Below are 22141 nucleotides of genomic sequence, written 5' to 3'. Positions count from 1 at the left end.
CCCAAGCTCCCCACAACAGTCTGGTAGGCAGAGAATGGGGCAGGGGTGGCTCCATGAGCCACCGTTTGGCCACTCATATTTTTACCCCCCCGTTTTTAGTTCCTGGAGGAGCTGTCCCTATGGAGTAGAACACAATCATACAGAGAACTTCCATGAACATAATACAGTGGTTATGACAGGTTTGGCCACAGAGACCCCCCTTGGGACCGTCACCAGACATGCTGAAATGACCTCTGAGCCTGTTTTTACTGTCAGCTTAGGACTCCAGAGCCCTGACTTGTTGAGCCAGAGTCACTAGCCTGCTGCAACACAGACCCAGGTCTGGTCCCAAAGCTGCAGACTTTAACCAAAAACTGCTCAGCAGGTCACTTACCTCCAGCACTCAGCTCCCAATGGGATCCAAACCCCAAATAAAGCAGTTTTACTCTGTATAAAGCTTATACAGGGTAAACTCATAAACTCTCCATTCTCTATAACACTGACAGAGAGATATGCACAGCTGTTTGCTCGCCTAGGTACTTATCACTTACTCTGGGTTAATTAATAAACAAAAGTGATTTTATTAAATACAAAAAGTAGGATTTAAGTGATTTCAAGTAATAATAGACAGAACAAAGTAAGTTACCAAGCAAAATAAAACAAAACACGCCAGTCGAAGCCTAATACATGAAAAGACTGTTTACAGGTAAATCTCACCCTCAGAGATGTTCCAATGAGCTTCTTTCATAGACTAGACTCCTTCCTAGTCTGGGCCCAATCCTTTCCCCGGCCCAGTCCTTGCTAGTTCCAGCAGGCATCTTAGGTGAAAAGCAGGGTCTTTTTCAGGACTAGGATCCTCTTTGTTCTCTTCCACCCACTTTTATAGCTTTGGCACAAGGCAGGAATCTTTTGTCTCTCTGGATTCCCACCCCTCCTTCTAAATAGAAAAGCACCAGGTCTAAGATGGATTCCATCATTCTTCCTGGGCTGGCTCACAGGAACACAGGAAGGCTTGCAGGTAAACAGAGCCATTTACAACCAATTGTTCTAGTCAGTGGGAGCCATCAAGATTCTAACCCACCATTAATGGCCCACACTTTGCATAATTACAAGAGGACCTCAGTTATACTTTATATTTCTATTTTCAGATACAAGAATGATACATACAAATAGGATGAACGCACTCAGTAGATTATAACCTTTGTAATGATATCTTACAAAAGACCTTTTGCATAATGCATATTCCAGTTATATCATATTTACACCCATAAGCATATTTCCATAAAACATTATGGAGTGCAAGGTCACAGTGGTCTGCAGGGATTTGGCCTGGGATTGCAATATCTGCCATAGCCCCCACACTGGCTCCATACAGAGTCTTGCCTGTGCAGCACAGAAAGCCCTCGGGCCCCAAACTCCCTGCGTGCCCAGACAACCAACAGAAGAGGACCTGTGCAGGCAGCGAAGAGGCGAGGGGAGTGAGGATGGTCCCCAACCCTCAGTCCAGCCCTCTGGCCTGTACACAGCGCCTGGGCCCACCTCGGGGGAGTGTGTGGTGGGGGTGGGGTTGTCGCGCCAGAAGTGCCAGACCCTCAGCCAAGCCACTGGAGGAGTCCCCGCAGGCCCTACAGAAGCTGCAGGGCCGAGACTGGGGGCACGTCTGCACCAGCTACTTGGCTCGCAGCCTCCCCCAGGGCCCTTCCCTCCGGCGGGACACACAGCCCAGCCCAGCCCACGCTGCTCCCCGCCCCGCCGGGCTCCGCATGGGGCCGCTCTCGCGGGCCGGGAGGTAGCGGGACCACGCCCTGGGGCAGGGCAGCGGGAAACGCTGTCAATCAACCAACACCACTATTCATGAGCCTCCGGAATCCGCCGCAGAGACAGCCGCCCAGAGCGGAAATGACGCAAAGGACTAGGAACTCGACTTATTTCCGCTTCTGAAAGGGGAGCATCATCCGCTGTCAAAAAACGTTACTTCAGCCCTTACTTCCGGCCTGGAGTCCCCCCTTCGCCGACCTCGTTCACTACTTCCGGCAGGAAAATCCCAGCTCCTCCCCAAAGGTTGCGGTTCGTTCTGATTTGCAATAGGTGATTCCCGCCCTTCCGCGGTTGCCGCTACTGCCGGTCCCGTGCGGTGCGGGCGCTGCCCACGATTAGCACTTCCGGTTTGTAAATCCATTCATTCATTTCCGCCTGCACTGCAACCGTGCCTGTTTATGACGTCAGTTCCGTCCTTCCTAGACCCCCCCGGACGTGCCCAAACATGCCCCGCCTCCTGAACCGGAAGTGATTTTCCGCACCCCTTTCCGGTGAGGAGGTTGATGCCGCTGCTGGAGCCGGGGTCGGGGTCGTAGCTGGGGGGTGGTGTCCGGTAATCGGTGGTGGGCGAGACTAAGAGAGACCCGGGGCAATGGTACTTCCGGGGTAGAATGACCCGGAAGCGGAAGCGGGGAGGCTTGATTGGGTGTCGGTGCAGAGTGCCGCCAGTCTCTGGGCTCCGACGCGCGGGGATTGAGATTCCGGACAGGGTTGGCCCCTCCCTCGGGCTCGGCGCCTTCCGTGTGTGCGGGGAGCGGGCTGGGGGCTCCCCCTGGGGCGGACACTCCCCGCGTGGGCGGGGCTGCCCCCGGCCCCCTGTGGGATGTGTGCGCGCGGGGGGGTCCCCGTTTCCCTGTGGCCGGGCCCCCGCGCTGGCTGCGGGGCGCGTCTCTCTGCTCCCCCCAGCCCCGACATGCAGGCCCCCGAGCCCTGGTTTCGCCAGCGCGTCTAGTAACGCTGGTAGTTTGTTCGCAGAAACAGCCCTGGAAGGAGGAGAAATGCAAGAGGAGGGAGAGTGGTAAGAAACTTCCAGGAAAATCCGGCCAGCTGCGGGCATGACTCAGTACTTGCTGTCCCCTCCCTGCCCCAGTTCTGTAGGGTGGCCCTGGCGCCCAGCTCTGGGATCTTGGGCCTTTCTTCTTCTGGGAATTAGTTCCTGTACAGGGACTGACTTGTTCAAAGGGTTGGGGAATAAGCTATAGGGTGCTTCATCTCTAGGGCATCAGGTCCTGTCTAGCTTCAAGGTATGGGGGAGGGACCTCTAGTGTACAAGTAGGGCTGGTTGGGGAAGGGGAATCCAGGTGTTTTTTCTCCAGTATAGTTAGGTTATTGATGGCATGGAACCAAATGTGGCTTTTCAGATTGTTACACAGAGTTCCTTAATTCTTCTTTCTCAGAGCTCTGTGACAATGCTTTTGCATCTCATCAAATACCCTGTGTTCAATGTGTGTTCTTCAGCATGAATTGTTTCCAGCATCACTTGGGCCTAAAACTTCCCCACAATGAAATCAGATCTTGTACAGATATAATGGTTACCAGTCTCAAGTGTCATCCTCAGGGTTTTTTATTATTATTATTATTATTATTATTTATTATTTATTATAAAGTTGAAAATGGAACATCACAATAAATAAATTAACTGAGTGAAAGTAAGGAAAATTGCATTTAAAGCCTACTTTCTCTATTCTTGCATCTTTAGCCTTAATTATATCCCCTTTTACGCACCACTTCTCCAGTCTAAGTCCTTGCTACACTTTTCATGTATGCGCCAGTGATTCAATGTGGCAACTCCGTGAAATGTAAGCCTGGCCTTTGAAATATGTGAATCAGTGAGAGCCATAGTGGTGATACCTTGTCCCTCATGATAAGCAGTAATTGAATTCTCTTGTTTAATTGTTTGTTCGGTGCATGTAAATTTGGCCTGTACATGGAAGGTATTGTTTCTGGTTTATATCAGGAGGGTACGTTGACATCTGTCTGATACTAGACTGGTGAATGGGAAGAAGGTCCCATCTGTGGCCTGTTTGTGGAAGCTGAGATGATGAAGGCACTTCAGTGGGAACATGCTGTGGTACAGGGTTGAAGCTCCATCGCGTATGTGATAGTGATAGAGCAATTGGAAAGGTTACATGTTCTGGTAAAGTAAGTGTAAGCTGTGTTAAGGGGGTGGGATGTTGAATAGGGATTCATATTTCCAAAAGGGTTATTAGACTACAGTGGGTGGCTAGCTATGGGTAGGAGGAGAGAAGTCTGTTGGAGGAACTTTATCTTTAAATGTCCTCACTTTGAAGGTTTGGCATGCCACTGAAATTGCATGAAATCATCTGTTGTGACAACTTTGTCAAGCTTTCATCTTTTAAACTGGATTTTTCCAAACCTAATCTCTCCCCATATGTGAAGGGTTTTGGGGGTTAGCCATTTTTGAGAACCAGTACAGTGGAAAATATACTTTAGCCTTTATAAATAAAATTGTGACTATATAATGACTAATAATGGACTAGGTGGGGGTAGGAAGTTATTGATTCCATCAACACTGGTTTCAATTTGAGTTTGAAAACTGAATTTCTTTTAACTATCTTCCAATTTTCTAAATGGAAGAAGGCTGTATGTTATGTTTGTGTGTGTGTGTGTCAAAATCAGGATTTTACTTAATGTTCTGAGCCCTTGTCTTCTACACCTAAAACTTTACATGTGAAATGCTGGAAATCTAGCACCACCGTCAGCTTTGTTTGCATAGTGCAGAAAAACCTCAATATTGTGTTGTACGAACCCAATTTCATTTTGGTTTTAAGATTCTGTCTGGGCAAATAGTGAAGGTACTTAAATCTTGTGGGGTTTTTTAAAATGCCTTGGGAAACTATAGAAATGCCATAGGAAGCACTCAGAAGTCACAAAAATGCATTAATTGCCCCCTCATATACTTGCATTATGATTATGTTCTGTCATATAATTAGACTCTAATGTACACAGGCCCCTGCTTCAGCCAGTGCATGGGCTGAGTTGTGTTAAAGAAATGAAGATGAGATGGCTTCTGTAGCTCCCTCGTGTTCTGGACCAGGTTATGATTGATTGAATTACTTTGGATTTACACTATTGTCAATCAAAGTCTATTAATTAACAGTGAATTTATATTGGAGTAGCTAAGAACAAAATTTGGCCTTTAAGTATACTAGTTGGACAGTAGGTAGTGAATGAGGCAAGGGTGGGTTCACTAAACAGAAAGGAAGTAATTCATTTAAAAAAATTACAAGTAATTGGGTTTATTTAAAATTCTTTGATTTTTGGCTGATATATAGGAATTGTAGTGTGTACAGTGTTCATCTTCATTTTGGTTTTATTACACTTTTAAAAAATGTCTTATCTCTACATCATTCATTGCACACTGCTCAGCAACCTGTCTATTGAATGAGATGGGGCCTAAAGAAAAATAATATATGGTCATGTAATTAAAGACTAGGAGTACTTGTGGCACCTTAGAGACTAACCAATTTATTTGAGCATGAGCTTTTGTGAGCTACAGCTCACTGTATTTCATAACTGATGTAGAAATGTAGCAAGTTGAGGCTGCACAAATAACCTTACCCTAGGCACTTTCTAACTATGAGCACCTCACTTTTCAAACTTAATGTTATCCAAACGTAGTTTTTATTGAATGGAATTTAATTATCACTTTCAACATATATTTGAGTGAATAGTCTAAGCCTTCACGCTACAGTTTTTGTATATGAATGTCCTTAGTTTTTAAATAGTCATTTAATGCTAGCTGAGCATATTATCTCAGGGAGTGGATTTTGTCTCTTCCAATTGCTGTGCTCATAGAGGTGAAGCTCCTCCAGTCTGGAGAGGGCTGCCATTTGGTCTCTGGCCTGGTCTACACTGGTTTAAGTGTAGACCAGGCCAGAGACCAAAAGCATTTCTATAGTTTCCCAAGGCAGTATAGCTACATTGGTCAAGGGTGTGAAAAATCAATACCCCTGACAGACATAGCTAAGCTGACCTAACCCTCAGTGAAGATGCAGTTCTGGCAGTGGAAGAATGTTTCTGTTGACGTAGCTACCATTGTTAGGAGAGGTTGTTTTCCTACACCAATGGAAAACCCCTTTCTGTTAATGTAAGCTGCATCTACACTACGGGGTTATGCTGGCATAGCTGTGCTGAGGTAGCTAGGATGCTATAGTCTCTGCAGTGTAGACATAGCCTCAGGTTGGCTTGAGAGCTGGGGTTGGGCAGCAGTGACTTGAGGGGTGGTGTTGGTGGTATATGATTGTGTGCCCAAAACATGGCTGAAGGGTGGTACTAAAAGGGGGTGGCATAGTGAGTCACTCCTTCACCCCTTTCGGAAGGAGGGGAATGTGGAAATCAGGACGCCTGGGTTCTCTTCCCAAGGGAGGGTAGTGGAGTCTGCTTGGACTCAGGATCCTGAGGTTCTTTTTTAGGCTTTCCCATGGGAGTGGGGTCCAGTGGGTTAGAGCAGTAGGAAACAGGAAATGGGAGTCCTGGATTTTATCTCTTGATCATCTGTTGGCTCACTATGTTATCTTGAGCTAGTCTGTTTCCCTCTCTCTCTTTCCCCCTATGTAACACTATGCTAACATTCTTCTGCTATCTGTGGATGTGGGGTAGTTAGTGCCTGACATTATGTTAGGATGGGGGGGCGGGTGCAGGCAGGATCTGGAATTCACAATATTTGGAATTCACAATATGCAATATTGTGAGAATTTGTTTCCACCTGTGAGGGTCATGGCTGCAGAAGCAAAACCCACCCACCCCTTCCCCACAGGGGAAATTAGTCATCTTTGGGGTGAGGGAACTGTAAGTTTGAAGCTTCAGTCAGGAGGTAATTGAGAGGACCCGAGTCCTGGGTGAGTAGTGAGCAGCAGCCTCTTTTCCTTGCTGGTGGAGACGGTCTTGGCAGAAAGATCAGAAGAGGGGCCGCGTTGCTTAGTATAAAAAGGGAGATCCCACAGGGGTTACTGTATTAGGCTGAGCCAGTTCCTTATCACAGTCTCTCTGGGTTTTTAATGTTTTCCTTGTGCATGTGTTTCTCTTTCCCTTTCCTTGTCTTCCCCCCTCTGCCCAGCTAGGATGGAAGAATCTCATTTCAACTCCTCCCCGTACTTCTGGCCAGCAGCGCCCACAGTCTCGGGACAGGTAAGAGCCTCTGTCTTCCACTATGGTCTGTTTGGTTCTGCTCCCTGTTGGGACCAGAGTGCTCCTGACCCGATTCCTACAGTGCCTACTGCTGGGAGGTGTCAGTTCTGGGGTATTCTAAAAGAACTCTTTCACACACATGTAGATCGAGAATACCATGTTCATTAACAAGATGAAGGAGCAGCTATTGCCCCCAGAAAAGGGCTGCAGCCTGGCTCCCCCCCACTACCCCACCCTGCTGACGGTACCCACCTCTGTGGCCCTACCCACCGGCATCTCCATGGATTCAGACACCAAGTCGGAGCAGCTGACCCCACACAGCCAAGCCCCCGTGACCCAGAACATCACCGTGGTCCCAGTGCAGTCTGCCGGGCTCATGACAGCAGGTAGGGGGTACCATGGGGTTGTGGAAGAATAGAATGGTAATCTCAGCATCTGGAGGGAATGAAGTGCGTAGGGTTCTGGATGTTTTCCTTTTGGGGCTGTAGGTTGATTCAGGTCTTGGACAGTAGATGGCATGCGGGGTTCTGGACATACCTCTCTTCATTGTACCCAGTGTACTTTGGTGTTTCTCCTCTCCAGGTGTTGCTGAGCATTTGACTTCCAATATCGGACAGTGGGATGGAATAGGGAGGATTGCTACTGTTCCGTGTGGATCAGGGTTAAAAATGGATTTTGAGGCCCCACTTCATTGGGGTGGGGGATCTGAAACGTGAATGGACCCTGCCCCTGATATCTGGAGGGGCTGATATCTGATCTCTTTCCCCTTTCTTTCCCTGCAGGTCCTGGCCTGGTGATCACCTCCCACTCGGGTTCCCTGGTGACCACAGCCTCCTCTGCCCAAACCTTCCCCATCTCAGCCCCAATGATTGTCTCTGCGCTACCCCCTGGCTCCCAGGCTGCCCTCCAGGTGGTGCCTGACCTGTCGAAGAAGGTGATAACCTCTCTCTCTGAAGGTGGGGGTGGGGGAGTTGCCCCTAAACCTCCCCGGGGCCGGAAGAAGAAGCGACTGCAGGAGTCGGGGCTGCCAGAGATGAGCGATCCCTTTGTGCTGTCAAACGAGGATGATGAGGACCAGCACAAGGATGGCAAGACGTACAGGTGGGGAGTGGGACTCAACCATGGCTGTTTCACTGTGCGGGGTGGGGGAAGCGGAGGTTTGTGCTTTCTCCCTGGGAAGTCCCAGTGTGCAGATACTTTCAGCTGCAGAAAGAGTTGATTTCATCTTTTCTCTTTTAACAAATCAGGCAAATTAAAAAATGCAGATCAGTCTGATTTTAAGGATTGCTGCAGTGTCAGGAAGTTGAGATTGAAAGTTGACATTTGACAGCAATGCTTCTGGAGCAGCTGGTTAACGAGAGTCTAATCAGTTTAAACCTCACCAATAATGTCACCGCTCTGCAGTGTGTCGGCGGTACTGCAGGGTGTAGTACCACTTGCTGCAGCTAGGAGCTGTAGTACACCTGCTTGTCACTGGGGTGGGACTTTTGCCTCTGCAGTACATAGACCCCAGACAGCAGAGGAAGGAGGCAGTGAGCAAGGAATAGACTTCTGTGAGGTAATTTCAGGTCACATGCTCCCTGATGGCTCTGCACCTACTCTTCCACCCCAGCAAAAGGTTGAGGGATTTCTGAGCTAGGGGTTGGAGTGTTTCTGAGACTGGTGGTGGGTGACAGATAAGGGCAGGGAGGAGAGTTATGAGCCCAGAGATGCGTTTTCTGAGCTCGGGAGGGGTATGTCTTTTATGTTTATGAGGGAGTGGTGGGAGAGGGGACTGGTTCTGAGCTGTGGAGAGGATAAGTAGGAAGAGGAGAGGGACTCAGTCTGAGGGAGGGTAGAGTGCAGTGTTTCTGAAAAGGTGAACATTGAATGTTGTTTAGGAAGCCTGGTGTGTTTCTGAGCTGAGTGGGTTGGGTTGACGGGTGAATGGGAGGGTGAATAGTGGTAAGTAGGGAGAGTTTGGGAGAGCTGAAGAGGTCATAAGGCTAAATATTTTCTCCCACCCTGCCCTTTACAGCAGTGTCCCAGTTCTGCATTTGGAGTGGGAGAGGGAAGTGGTGGTGGTGGGAGGAGGGCTCTTTTCCACAATTCCTTACTAACCTTCTTTAATCCCTTAACAAAACCTGTCCTTTGGGCTTCTGTGGATAGTTTTTGTACTGATATAACTCAATTTGTGTTACACAGCTATTTCAGTACAAGCACCTTTTGCTGTAGAACTATGTCCAAGCTGGGGCTTGTATCACTTTAATTATACTGATATGTTAAATTGGTACAAAAACTTGATATGAAGCCAGCCCTTTGATCAGTGTCCTAGTTTTTCACTTTGAAAATATGATCAACCTGCAGGAGGTCTTGCGGAGTTTGCTACTTGCAGCTCCACCATTTATTTTGGGCATCGACCACAACTCTATGTGACTCAAGCATCATGCATTCTGGGTTGCTAGTTAAGTTGCTGAACATGTATTTATAAAGGATGCACTTGGCAGTGAACACTAGAATTAAAGGTACACTGGGACTTTAATTATAGCCCCATTTGCTAGTAAGTCTGAAAAATGCCTCTAAGCAGGTAGAATGACTCTGCAAAAACCTCTGCAAAGTTTGGGCTTTTCCCTCGTGGGCCAGTGTTTGGAACAAAGGAAAATGAGTTCATAACCAGGTACCAGTAACCAGACTGAACCCTACAATGGGCAGATTTCTATGGGTGTGGAACCTGCCTCCTCCCCCATGTCCCGAACAGCTCTTCCTCGAGCACTTGTGCAAGGGGAGAGGGAAACGGAGGTGAGGTTCGCCGGTGATCAGGTAGTAGCTCTGCCCCCTTTGCAGTCTCTTTGCTGCCATCTTCCATGCTTACTCTCAGCCCAAAGGTAGATTTATTTATTTATTTATTTTGAAATGTTAAGCAAAAACTTATCTTCTATTTGAGCTGTGGAAGAGAAGGAAAAAATGTAACTTTTCCCTGTGTAAAAATCACATATAGTGAAAACATGGCCAAACTTTTCAAGCTGGAACTTTCCAAGTGGCTCATTCATTGAGGACTCCTGGGTTCTGTTCCTTGCTCTAGTGGGGTTTCTATAGTGCTCATTGCTATAGTATCAAAGTGTTTATTATGTAAATTACCTCTGCCTGATGAGGTTCCTAGTGGTCTCCATGAAGTCTCTACTCTTTCCCTTTCCTGGTTGGAGGAAGCTTTGCTTGGGGTGTGGATGTACATGTGTGGTGGTGTTTTCATAAAAACACTGATTCTGGTAGAAATGTTTCATTGTTGAGAGTCTGGCCAGGTCCTCTGAAGAGGATTAAACTAGATCAGTCTGCTATCTAGGAGCTCATTCTATAACTGCAACCCCCTGCTCTGAAGTGGCTTAATGTTTGGCTTCCATGTGTTTTTTCCTAGCTTTTGTGAGATGTGTTGCTGTGCAGGTTGTTGATAATACCTAGCTTCTAACTCACTGAAGAAGATAGAGACTAAGCCCTGAAGTGGCAACTGAAATAGGCTGGAGCCTGTGGAGGAAACATAGCTTAGAGGTGATGTACTCACAGCACATCAGCCCACGGAGGAGTGGACAGTCTTCACCCAGCAAGTTACAATAACTCGGTCTGGAGATGATGAATGTGTGAGGCTCCACAGTGTCTAAATCGTCCTTTGGGAGGAAAGGGAGGAGTTTTCAGTAAGCTGAGGGTAGAAGGATCATCTTGGTATTGGCACTAACTGCTCATCTAGGGTTAGCGATGAGTCCAACAGAACCCTGAGGGTTTGCATTCTGCTGCTGGAGGATGCCTGCCGAGACAGAGGACAGTATCTAAACCAGTTCTTTGAAATTTCTTCCTTTCTGAATAGCGTCACTTCAGTCTTGCCTGAGTGCAGTGTCAGCCAACTGTTACTTCAGCTCTGTGCTGATTTCTCAGCATTGTGAAATCCTTGTGATGTGATGGCTGTGTTTGTGGGAGATGAGCTGGATAGCTGGTTGTGGAGTTCAGTGGAGCATGTTGCTTCTCACCACATCTTTACGTGGTCTGTCGTAGATGTTAAAGGGGAGGGAGGACAGCATAGATCCTTGTGGCTACTGGGGAAAGAGGAGCTGTTGTCCATGACTACTTGGGGGCCTGTTGGAGTGGAATTACAAGAGCCATTGTAAAGCTGTACTTTGTGTTCTAGCTGTGTTATGTACGCAGTCAACAGCACCTTGTGGTCAATTGTTGAAGTTAGCGGGGAGGCCAAGAGGTAGCTGTGCCTTCTTTCCATTGTCGTGAGGAGGTGATTATTTGGTGCCTCTAGGGGTTTCTCATGCTGTTCCCTAGTCTGCATAGCAAAACATCCAGGATGTGGGTGTCTTGGTTATCACAACTTTGTTTAGGAATGAGAGGTTTGAAACTGGATAGTAGATGAATTTCTGTACCCAGGATTGGCTTTTTTGATCAGAGAGAAATTACTATGTTTTTCAGGGAGATTGAGGGGTTCACTTTTCTGAAGGAGGCGGTAATGATTTCTGTTAGGAAGGACATCTTATATTCATTCATGGGCTTTCATTATACTGGGATGTGGATCTGTTCACAGATGGTGGCTGAAATGTTTCTCTGAGCTTCTGAGTTTCCTGGCATGTGATATGGCACAGCTCTGGCAGCACTGGGAGGCAGTTACTGCTGTCTGGTCCAGTTTAGTTCTCTGCCTTGGCAAACCCTTCTTCTATGTGGCTCATTTTTCCTCTAAAATAAAATGAAAGCTCTTTGCATGTGGTGTTTGGTTCTGATGTCTGGATTGTGCAGACCAGGATGATTAGCCAGTTCACTATATGGAATAGCTTTGCTGATTGTGATTTTTTTGAAGATGGGAGAAAAGAGTGGGGGACAAAAAAGCCTTCCCACTGCTGCCTGCCTTGGGCTCCTGTACCTCCTACTGCCATTTCACTGGTTCCCCAGTTCCCCTACCTTCCATTGCTCTTGGATCAACAGCTTTCTCAGGGCTGTGGGAGATGGGCAACTGGAAAACAGGAGATGTGCTGGGAAAACTGAGTGAGGAGCACAGAGAAATGGGGGCACAGGAGCAGATTGACTTTGGGGGATGGAGGGAGAGTTGTGAGTGGTTAGGGGAGCCCAGGGTCCAGGAAAAAGGAGAGGGCAGGGCAGAGGAGCCACGGGCTCAGGTACAATAGTCATACAGGACTTCATGCTTGCCCGCTTCTCTGTGCCACCTCGAACCCCAAGTTCCATTTATTCTGTCCGCACCCCGAGACTTTTACTTGTTTGTTCAGAGGGTCTAGAGTCACAACCCAATGAACTTCCTTTGGCTGGTTGTCACAGAACTCCTCATCTGGCTACCCATGCATGTTCATCAGAAATGGAGCTCTGCTTGATAAAGGACTTTCTCTGTCAGTTCTCCTCTCTTCCAGTGTTGGGATGAGGACAATTGGGGAGCATCAGAAAGGCTGGAGAGACAGGAAATCCTGGGGCCTGGAACTTGCTGTCAGCTAAAAATACAAGGAAATGATAAACTTTGTTTAAAAACCAGTTAGTTTCTCAACTGATGTTTACTCAAATGCAATCCACAGAATCATGGAAACGATTTCAATCCTAGTTTGGTGCGGACACTCTCATAAGAACATAAGAATGGCCATACTGAGTCAGACCAATGGTCCAACTAGCCCAGTATCCTGTCCTCCGACAGTGGCCAATGTCAGATGCTTCAGAGGAATGAACAGAACAGGGCAATTTATTGATTGATCCATCCCCTGTTGTTCAGTCCCAGCTTCTGGCAGTCAGAGGTTTAGGGACACCCAGAGCATTGGATTATATTCCTGACCATCTTTTTTTATAACCGTTGAGAGACCTATTCTCCGTGAATTTATCTAGTTCTTTTTTGAACCCCATTACAGTTTTTGTCTTCACAACATCCCCTGGCAATGAGTTCCACATTGGTGTGTTGATGGATTGTGTGTTGTGTGAAGAAGTGCTTCCTTTTGTTTGTTTTAAACCTGTTGCCTATTAATTTCATTGAGTGACCCCTGGCTCTTATGTTATATGAAGAGGTAAATAGCACTTCCTTATTCAATTACTCCACACCATTCATGATTTTATAGACATCTAGCATATCCCCACTTAGTCATCTCTTTTCTAAGCTGAGAAATCCTAGTCTTTTTAATTTTTTGTCATGGAAGGTGTTTTATACCCCTAATCATTTTTGTTGCCCTTCTCTGTCCTTTTTGCAATTCCAGTGTATCTTATTTGAGATGGGGCAACCAGAACTGCATGCAGTTTTCAAAGTGCGGGTGTGCCATGGATTTATTTAGTGTCATTATTATATTTTCTGTCTTATCTATCTCTTTCCTTATGGTTCCTAACATTGTTAGCTTTTTTTGACAACCGCTGCACACTGAGCAGATGTTTTCAGAGAATTATCCAGAATGTCTCCAAGATCTCTTTTTTTGAGTGATAAGTTAATTTAGATCCCATCATTTTGTATGTATAGTAGGAATTTTGTTTTCCATTGTGCATTACTTTGCATTTATCAACACTGAATTTCATCTGCCAATTTCAAGTAGCCCAGTCACCCAGTTTTGTGAGATCCCTTTGTAACTTTTCCAGTCTGCTTTGGACTTAACTATCTTGAGTAATTTTGTATCATCTGCAAATTTTGCCACCTCTCTCTCTACCCCTTTTTCCAGATCATTTATGAATATGTTGAATAGTACTGATCCCAGTACAGATCCCTGGGGGTACCGCTGTTTACCTCTCTCCATTCTGAAAACTGACCATTTGTTCCTACCATTTGTTTCCTGTCTTTTAACCAGTTACTGATCCAGGAGAGTACCTTCCCTTTTATCCCATGACTACTTACTTTGCTTAATAGCCTTTGGTGAGAGTCCTTGTCAAAGGCTTTCTGAAAGTCCAGGTATACTATATCCACTGGATCACCTTTGTCCACATGTTTTTTGACCCTCTCAAAGAATTCTAATAGATTTGTGAGGCATGATTTCCCTTTACAAAAGCCATGTTGACTCTTCTCCAACAAATCATGTTCAGCTATGTGTCTGAAAATTCTGTTCTTTACTATAGTTTCAACCAATATGCCTGGTAATGAAGTTAGGCTTACTGGCCTGTAATTGCCAGGATCCCCTCTTTAGCCTTTTTTAAAATTTGGTGTCACGTTAACTCTCCTCCAGTCAAGTAGTACAAAAGGTGATTTAAATGACATACCACAGTTAGTAGTTGTGCAGTTTCATATATGAGTTCCTTCCAAACTCTTGGGTGAATACCATCTGGTCCTGGTGACTTATTATTGTTTAGTTTATCAGTTTGTTCCAAAACCTCCTCTATTGACACCTGAATCTGGGATAGTTCCTCAGGTCTGGTCTACACTACAGACTTGTACTGATATAACTATCCACATCCCTGAGTGACACAGTTATACCAACCTAGCCCCCTGTGTAGACAGCGCTATGTCAGCAGGAGAGTTCTCTTGGAATGGAACCCAAAATTCCTGAGTCTCACCATTCCTCTGCTGTCAGCAAATACCTGTGAAACCCACTGGCAGAATCTCTCATCCCCCGTTAGTGCTAGTCCTTACAGGGGATGACCTCCTGCTCTTGCTCTCAGTTACTCCATTAGTTCAAGTAGCAGAGGTCTGTGCAGTCGATCTAATGACCCAAATAGATGTCAACAGTATGACAGAGTGGAATTCTTGTGGTTTTTTTCAGTTTGCTTTTTAAGAAACCAAGGAAATTTTTATACATACGCACACGCACATTAGGGTTGCAAAGTCAAGACTAGAATATTAAGAAATGCACAGGCAACCTTAATTCTGACAACCGTAGTGTAGAGAAGTTCCCTTTTGTCTGTAGGACCCCGTCTCGTTTGTTGCGAAAGTTGGAAGATCTCTAGTGAATGAGACGGGACTGCTGGAAGAAAGAAGATGGTCTTATGGTTAAGGCAATTGAATACTGCCCTAGAGTACTGGATTCTATCCTTGCCGCACCACAGAGTTCCATCAAGTTGCACCAAACCTTTCCCAGGTGGTGACTAATTGTGTGTTCCTCATTTTCTGAGTGCCAAATGTGAGACCCTGGGGTCTGATTTGCAGAAGAACTGAGCATTCCTAGCTGCAACTGAGATCAGTGGAAGCTGTGCATTGAATATACATAATGCTAAGTATTCTGTAGAAATCAGGCCCGTGACATTTCAGTTTGGTGCCCCTTAATTAGTGGAGACTTTTGATCTTTACCTCTGTGCCTCAGCTCCATAGAATGGGGATAATACCTCACCTGAGAGCAGTGTTGTGAAAATATATTCATTAATGTGTGAAGCACTTAGATACTATCGTGATGAGCGTCATGGAAAAGCCTATGAGGAAATTAATAATTCTGTTTTAAGAGCAGGATTTTAATAGTGTGCAGTAAAGGGCCACACATTAAACAATGAGGACAAAACAGAATGGTGATCACTGTTCACTCTCTACCTTGAATGAGGTAGCTGTCCTGTGGAAATATGTGGCAATGGAATTGAAGACTTTATCATAATGCATTTGCACAAGGGGGGCAAATTAAGATTAATACAACCTAAAGCCAGAAGGAACCATTATAATCATCTAGTCTGATCTCCTGTATAACACAGGCCATAGAAGTTCCTCAAAATAATTGCTAGAGCAGATCTTTTACAAAAAACATCCAATCTGGATTTAAAAATTATAAGTGATGGAGAATCCATCATGACCCTTGGTAACTTGTTCCAGAGGTTAATTACCCTGACTATTATAAATTTACTTCTTATTTCCAGTCTGAATTTGTCTAGTTTCAACTTCTAGCTATTGGCTCATGTTATATACTTTTCTCTGCTAAATTGAAGTTCATTATTAAATATTTGGTCCCCATGTGGGTACTTATAACCAAGTCACTCCATAGCCTTCTTTTTGTTAAACTAACTAGGTTGAGCTTCTTGAATCTATCACTAGAAGGCTGGTTTTCTAATCCTTTAATCATTCTTGTGGCTCTTCTTTGAACCCTCCCAAATTTATTATCATCCTTGAATTGTAGACACCAGAACTGCACACAATATTCAAACAGTGGTTACATCAATTCCAAATACAGGGGTAAAATAATCTGTCTACTTCTACTTGAGATTCCCCATTTATGCATCCAAGGATGGCATTAGCTTCTTTTGGCCACAGTGCTGCACTGGGAGCTCGTGTTCCGCTGATTAGCCACCATGATCCTCAAATCTTTTCCAGAGTCACTGTTTCCCAGGACAGTGTAAGTAGGGCCTACATTCTGTGTTCCTAGCTGTATATATTTACATTTAGCCATAGGAAAACTCAGTGTTTGATTGCGCCCAGTTTACCAAGTGATCCAGATTGCTCTGTATCAGTGACTTGTCCTCTTCGTCATTTACCACTCCGCCAATGTATATGCATCATTTGCAAACTTTATCAGTGATGACTTTGTTTTCTTCTAAGTCATTGATAAAAATATTAAATAGCATAGGGCCAGGAACTGATCCTTGTGGGACCCCACTAGAAGTCTACCGGTTTGATGATGATTCCCTGTTTGCAGTTACTTTTTCAGACCTATCATTTAACCAAGTTTAATCCATTTAATGTGTGCCATGCTGGTTTTATACTGTTTAGTTTCTTTAATCAAAATGCCATGTGGTGCCAAGTCCATTATGTATCAATGCTGTTATTTCTATCAATCAAACTTGTTGCACAGGCATCCTTTAATTCTGACATTTTCTACCTTTCAAGTGCTTGACTTTCTAGTCTCTCTTCTTTAAACATATTTTTTTGTATGTAATTAGTGTACTGGTTAATGTCTAGTTCCACATCAGCAGTAGGTTAATGAGTCGTTATTGCCTCTGCCTGAAGAGAGGTATCTAGCTTCCCGGTACTGAAAGCCCCAACTTGGTATTGCATGACATTCTGATTAAAAATCTAGTATAATACCATAACAATAGAGTACACATTAAATGGATAAAGAATTGGTGAACTGATGGATTTCAAAAACAGTGGTCAGTGGGGAATCCTTATCTAATAGAGCTCTTTCTAGTGGTGTTCTGCAGGGATCAGATCTAGGTTCAGAACTATTCAATATTTTCATCAATGATCTGGAAAGTAAATATAAAATTATTGCTGATAAAATTTACAGATGACACAGATTGGTGGAGTGGTAGATAATGAGGACATTGCAGTCATACAGAACAATCTGGATCACTTGGTAAGCTGGGCCCATTCAAATAAAATGGATTTTAGTAGACCCAAATGCCAAGTTATACATCTAGGAATCAAAAATGCAGGCCATACCTACAGAATGGAGGACTGTATCACCGAAAGCAGTGACTTTCTAAAGGATTGTGTCATGGACAAATGACTTAACAGGAGCTCCCAATGCAAAAGTGTGGCCCTGATCCTTGTATGTATGAGCAGGAGTAGGGAGGTGGTTTTACTTCTGTCTATGGCATTGGCGAGACTGATCCTGGAATAGTGCATCCATTTCTGGCATCTACACTTTGAAAGGGGTGTTTGGAGGAACGCCACAAAAATTACTTGAGGGATGGAAAAAAATGTCTTATGGTGAGAGACTTAAAGAGCTCAATCTGTTTAGCTTAACCAAAATAAAATGTAGAGGTAATTTGATCATTATGGGAGAATAGACTGGGCATTAAAGATCTCTTAAATCTATGAGAAGAAACTGAATTTGTTTGGCACAGTTTTCGAACAGTGGGGGTGATCTAATAGTCCCTCCTGGCCTTAAAAGTGTGTGAACTTCCACCTGAGTGCAGGAAAGCCAGGCTGCTTCCCACGGTTTTCTGCATCCTAAAAACCCTAGCTGCCAAAGCCCTACAGATTCTGCTGCTGACATCTATGTGATGTCCATACAAAAAGCTGCAGAATGTTAGAAAATCAGGGTCTTTGCCATGTAATTTAGGTGCATGCACCTTATAGGTAAGAGGCCTCTCCCAGAGCTTTCCCATGCAATCCAGAAATGTGAAATTGACATATTCATAAGGTTCACGGTCTCAGGCTGGGTTCTGAATAACAGTCCTGAGCTGACAAGAGTGATGATTAATTTCATTTGATTGTACTGCTACTTAGCAAATCTCTGAATAGCAGCAGTGACCAGAACCAGTTGTCTGGAGTCTCAGGAAAGTGACACTACATTAGTAACTTGAGTCACATATGTAAGATCAGATGGTGATTGAGGCAGTTTTTATACAGAACTCTGGTGCTAGGTTGACAGGCACAACACGTAATTATTTAAAAAGTTAAATATCTGAGAGCTTAAATTCTGCAGTCATGGGGCCTCCTCATTCACCACTTACAAACAAGTTGAATTATTGAGGCTAGTAGATTTCTGTGATTAGCATTGATGTATTGCTGTAAGCTGATGTTGACTGCTGAAGTTGGAGGCTTCATCTGAGGACTTTCAGAATCCTACAGCCTCCTTAACTAAGCTAGATATGTTACCTCACATTCTCCTGACGTTGTGTAGCAGGATGTATCTAGTTGGACCAGGATGATATACCTATTTTAAGGTATCTGTATCCCCAGGGAGTCCAACCAAATGCAAACAGAAAAGTGTTAATGTGTTTGAAGTTTTCAGTAACTGATGTGACTGCTCAGTAGTGAGAAGCCAGCATAGGTGTTGGGCAGGTCACTGGTGTGTTTACAGAAAGCAGGCAATGTTGCTGTCTTGTGAGGAAGGTGATGTAGGGTATTGTCTGGTCTTGTCAAGTCACTCGGGTGATAAGAGGACTGGATAAGGGATGGGTAGGTGGGTGAAGGTGGCACATACAGATTTGATAGTATGAAGATTAGTAGGTTGAACAGTGTAATTAAGAACACAGATACTATACATGCCCTGCCACGTGCAGGCATAAAATTGAGTCTTCAGTTTGAATGACAGGTGGCTTGGGAGACCGTTAAAGTTGCTTAAGCTACTTTGATTTTTGCATTTCCCCTCTTTCCAATTTTGTTCTTAGAGTAACCTCCAAATTGTCTGGCTTTCAGATGTTGTTTTTAATCTGCAGTGCTCTTTTGTCCTCCTCATAAAGTACTATTATGTATATGAAACCTTGACTTAAGCTCTTCTTTTGTCTGCTGGACCATACCATAAAGCCCATACCAGACCCAGAGGGACATCTGGAATCATGTAAAAACTGGATTTAATAACTAAATAGAATACATCATATGGTTAAGCACTTAAATCAAAATCCTTGCATATCTGTATTACAATAGGTCATTATTACCTGGTTGTGTTTCTGCAGGCCTCTTGCCTCATACAGTTAAACAGTGCGTGAGGCAAAGGAACTGTTAATTGAACAGTGAGGAGGCAAAAGTACTGTCTCTGGGCACCAGATGAAGCAGGGGTCTCGTGGATATAAATGTGATAGTGTCACAATCACCCAGATTTATGGGGACACAGTTAAGATTGCACATCCATCCTTAACTTTGGCATTTCCGAGTTGTGAGTGCTTCTGTGTAGTTTTTTACTTTCCAAGGTTATTTTTAAAGAAATAATTTTAAATTTTTAAAGAAAATATATTTCAAATGAAATTGTTGACAAATACATGGTGGTAATGCACACCGGAAGGAGTAATTTGAACTCCTTTGACATGCTGGGAACTATATTAACTCTAACCAATCAGGAAAAAATCCTGGGCTCTACTGAGAATAAATTTTCATTGAAACTTTACAGTGTGCAGCACCAGTTAAGAAAAACAAAACTGTTGGAACACACATACAGTGGGATGAGAAATAATTCTGGGAATATTATGAAGTCATTGTATAAATGACTTCACATGCAATTTCTGGGCCTCCCTCTCAAGAAGCATATACCAAAATAGTGGTGATTCAGAGAGATGGAGTGAAAATGATTAGAGGCTTGGGGAGATTGGGACTGTTCAGTTGAGAGAACAGATGAGTGAGAAGAATACATACTAATGAATGGAGGAGACAAAAGGTTGGTTAAGATGCCCTTATTAAACATTTCTCATAATACAAGGGCAAGGAGACCTTCAATGAAACTGAGAGGCAGCAAATTCAAAAATTATAAAGGAAATTATTTTCTTACCTAAAGTAACTTTGAATTTTCTCATTATCCATATAAATAACCTATTTTGAATCCAGCTAAGCTCTTGGTCTCAATAGGAAAAGTTCCACTGATTGATTAATTGTGTGTGTATATAACCAATACAAATTTCTTTTAAAGGTAGATAAATCCTCTTGCTTCAGACATAAACCAAACCACTGTTTGGAATTTGGAAGAAACTTCCCCCTTGGGCAAGTTATTCCATAATTGTCCACTCGGTGGCTGCTTGCATCTCCTTCTGAAGCATCTGGTACTGGTGGCTGTTGGCTACAGGACACTGGTTTAGGTGGACCATTGGTCTTATGCATTGACAAATCCTGTTCCCGTGTAATATGAAGCTGTCTGGAATATGGATCACTGCCTTCTTGTAGAATTCCCCAAATCTTTTAGTACAATCTAGAATTACATACGAAATTGTTACACCCCCATGTGTGATACTATTAGAATAGTGGGAAACGGTTGTTTACAAAAACACCCAGGAATTATTTTAAATATAGCATGGATGAAATACTATCTTTAAATGGTTATAACTGCTAAATGCAGACAGATTTTCACCCAAACACCAAAAGGTCATGTGACCTAAGGATTATCTCTTACCTCAGCATCAAGTTTCTACCCCCCCCTTCTACTCAAGTGCCAGAAAGGCTTGTTAAATAAATCACATTTTTTTTAAAATGATTTTATTCTGAAAATATGGCAAAATCATTTTTGGTCTGACTTTAAAAAACAAAACAAAAAAAACTCTCTTGGGTAGATCGACCTGGAGAATTTCTGGCTTTAAGGTGAGCATTTGACAAAGTTATAAATAATGGAAAAACTAAAGGAGATCCCTTCAGCAACCTTTACTGGAGGTGTTGCAACATACTCTGACTATAAGAGCTATGATGGTCCAGGTCCATGACCAGGAGTTTTGGCAGCTCCACTGCTGACTTGCTGTGTAATTTTGGGCAAGTCACTTCATTCAACTCTGAGTGCCTCAGTTTCTGTATGATGAGGATGATACTAATCTTTCTGTAAAGCTTTCCTAGATTTATAGATGAAAAGCCACTGTACAAGAACTAAAAGCCAACTCCTTTAAGGTCCTGGGCCTTGGTGAGGAAAGCAGAACAAACTAAATGAATTTCTAGGCCACACTGCTCTGATGAACAATATTTGGTGCAAAAATATTTGTGAAAACTTTTCCTAAAGTAAAAAACATCCTATTTCTTAAACTAATTAACTCTTTACAATGTCCGCACAAACTTGCCTTCTAGCCAAGGGTCACATATACAAAATTTCCAGTTGATCAGTTTCATTTTGTCTGAGTGGTAGAGACTCTTATAATGGAAAAAGAGTTTTTTCCAGTGATTGCACATGTGCATCCCGTTCTTGGTGTCTGTGCACACAGCACATGGCCATCAGAAACTTTTTTTTACCGATAGGGCAGCTCAAGCACCTACTGCTGCCACACATTAGTGTGTGCATGTATAAAGGGCAGAACTACCCCTATCCTCCCTCAATTCCTTCTTGCTGCCCTTGACAGTTGTTGGAGCCCCTGTTCATTGCCAGAATGGCTTTCTCTGTGCCCTGGTCCCTGGGCTTCAAGCAGTGAGCGACCTGTACAGTAGTTGTCTTAAGTGCCTGGGCGAAGCATACATGAAAGAACAGGAATTCAAACCTAGAATGAAAAAGTTTAGGGAGGTGGCATTCAGACCACCATCAGAGCTGCCCAGTCCAGTTTGGTGCTGAGTGCTGCAGCTTCAGTGAGAAGCGAGCCTGCAGCATTGACAGAGTCCTGGCACTGATCTCCTTCATACATGCTGAAGAAGAAATAAGTCTTCCAAAGAGGCTCTGACCAGGAGAAGATCTCCACCCTCTAAGTCTGGTAAGAGAACAAGTTGAATGGAGTGCATCTGATATCTATGCACTCCCCGTCCAAGTCAGTGCCTAAGCCTTTGAGCCCATCATCAACTTCAGCGGCACCACAGCAAGGTACAATCTCCATGCTGGCTACCCCGGAGGCATTTACTGTGGCAAAGAATTTGCTCTGCCTCTTGGTGCTGATGCTGCTGATGGTGCAGGAGTTGGATCTCCCAGCACCGTTGTCCTGTCTGGTACCAGCACGAACAGTGAAACTTGCGAGA

General features: G+C 44.2%; 1 protein-coding gene and 1 long non-coding RNA gene across 12 annotated transcripts in view; one reads left to right on the top strand and one right to left on the bottom strand.

Moving 5' to 3' along the window:
• LOC114019843 overlaps nt 1-2239 on the bottom strand; it is a 43989-nt gene extending 41750 nt beyond the window's left edge. Inside the window, exon 1 of one of the 2 annotated variants that reach the window (XR_006288524.1) lies at nt 697-2239. This is a non-coding gene — a long non-coding RNA (uncharacterized LOC114019843). The remainder of the gene's footprint in view (nt 1-696) is intronic. The other variant, XR_006288519.1, reaches the window with a different exon arrangement.
• A 40-nt stretch (nt 2240-2279) lies between these two features.
• ZNF384 (zinc finger protein 384) overlaps nt 2280-22141 on the top strand; it is a 32282-nt gene continuing 12420 nt past the window's right edge. Inside the window, exons 1-5 of one of the 10 annotated variants that reach the window (XM_043538958.1) lie at nt 2280-2392; nt 2773-2815; nt 6878-6948; nt 7094-7334; nt 7731-8049. In XM_043538958.1, the coding sequence (XP_043394893.1) occupies nt 2390-2392; nt 2773-2815; nt 6878-6948; nt 7094-7334; nt 7731-8049 (677 nt within the window). In that variant the 5' untranslated portion in view covers nt 2280-2389. Of the gene's footprint in view, nt 2816-3754; nt 3940-6877; nt 6949-7093; nt 7335-7730; nt 8050-22141 lie in introns of all 10 variants that reach the window. The other 9 variants (XM_043538930.1, XM_043538818.1, XM_043538834.1 and 6 more) reach the window with 9 other exon arrangements.

The sequence above is a fragment of the Chelonia mydas genome, chromosome 1 (genome assembly GCF_015237465.2).
Source record: "Chelonia mydas isolate rCheMyd1 chromosome 1, rCheMyd1.pri.v2, whole genome shotgun sequence".
NCBI classification, from domain to species: Eukaryota; Metazoa; Chordata; order Testudines; family Cheloniidae; genus Chelonia; species Chelonia mydas.
This window is presented reverse-complemented; position numbering and strand designations above follow the sequence as displayed.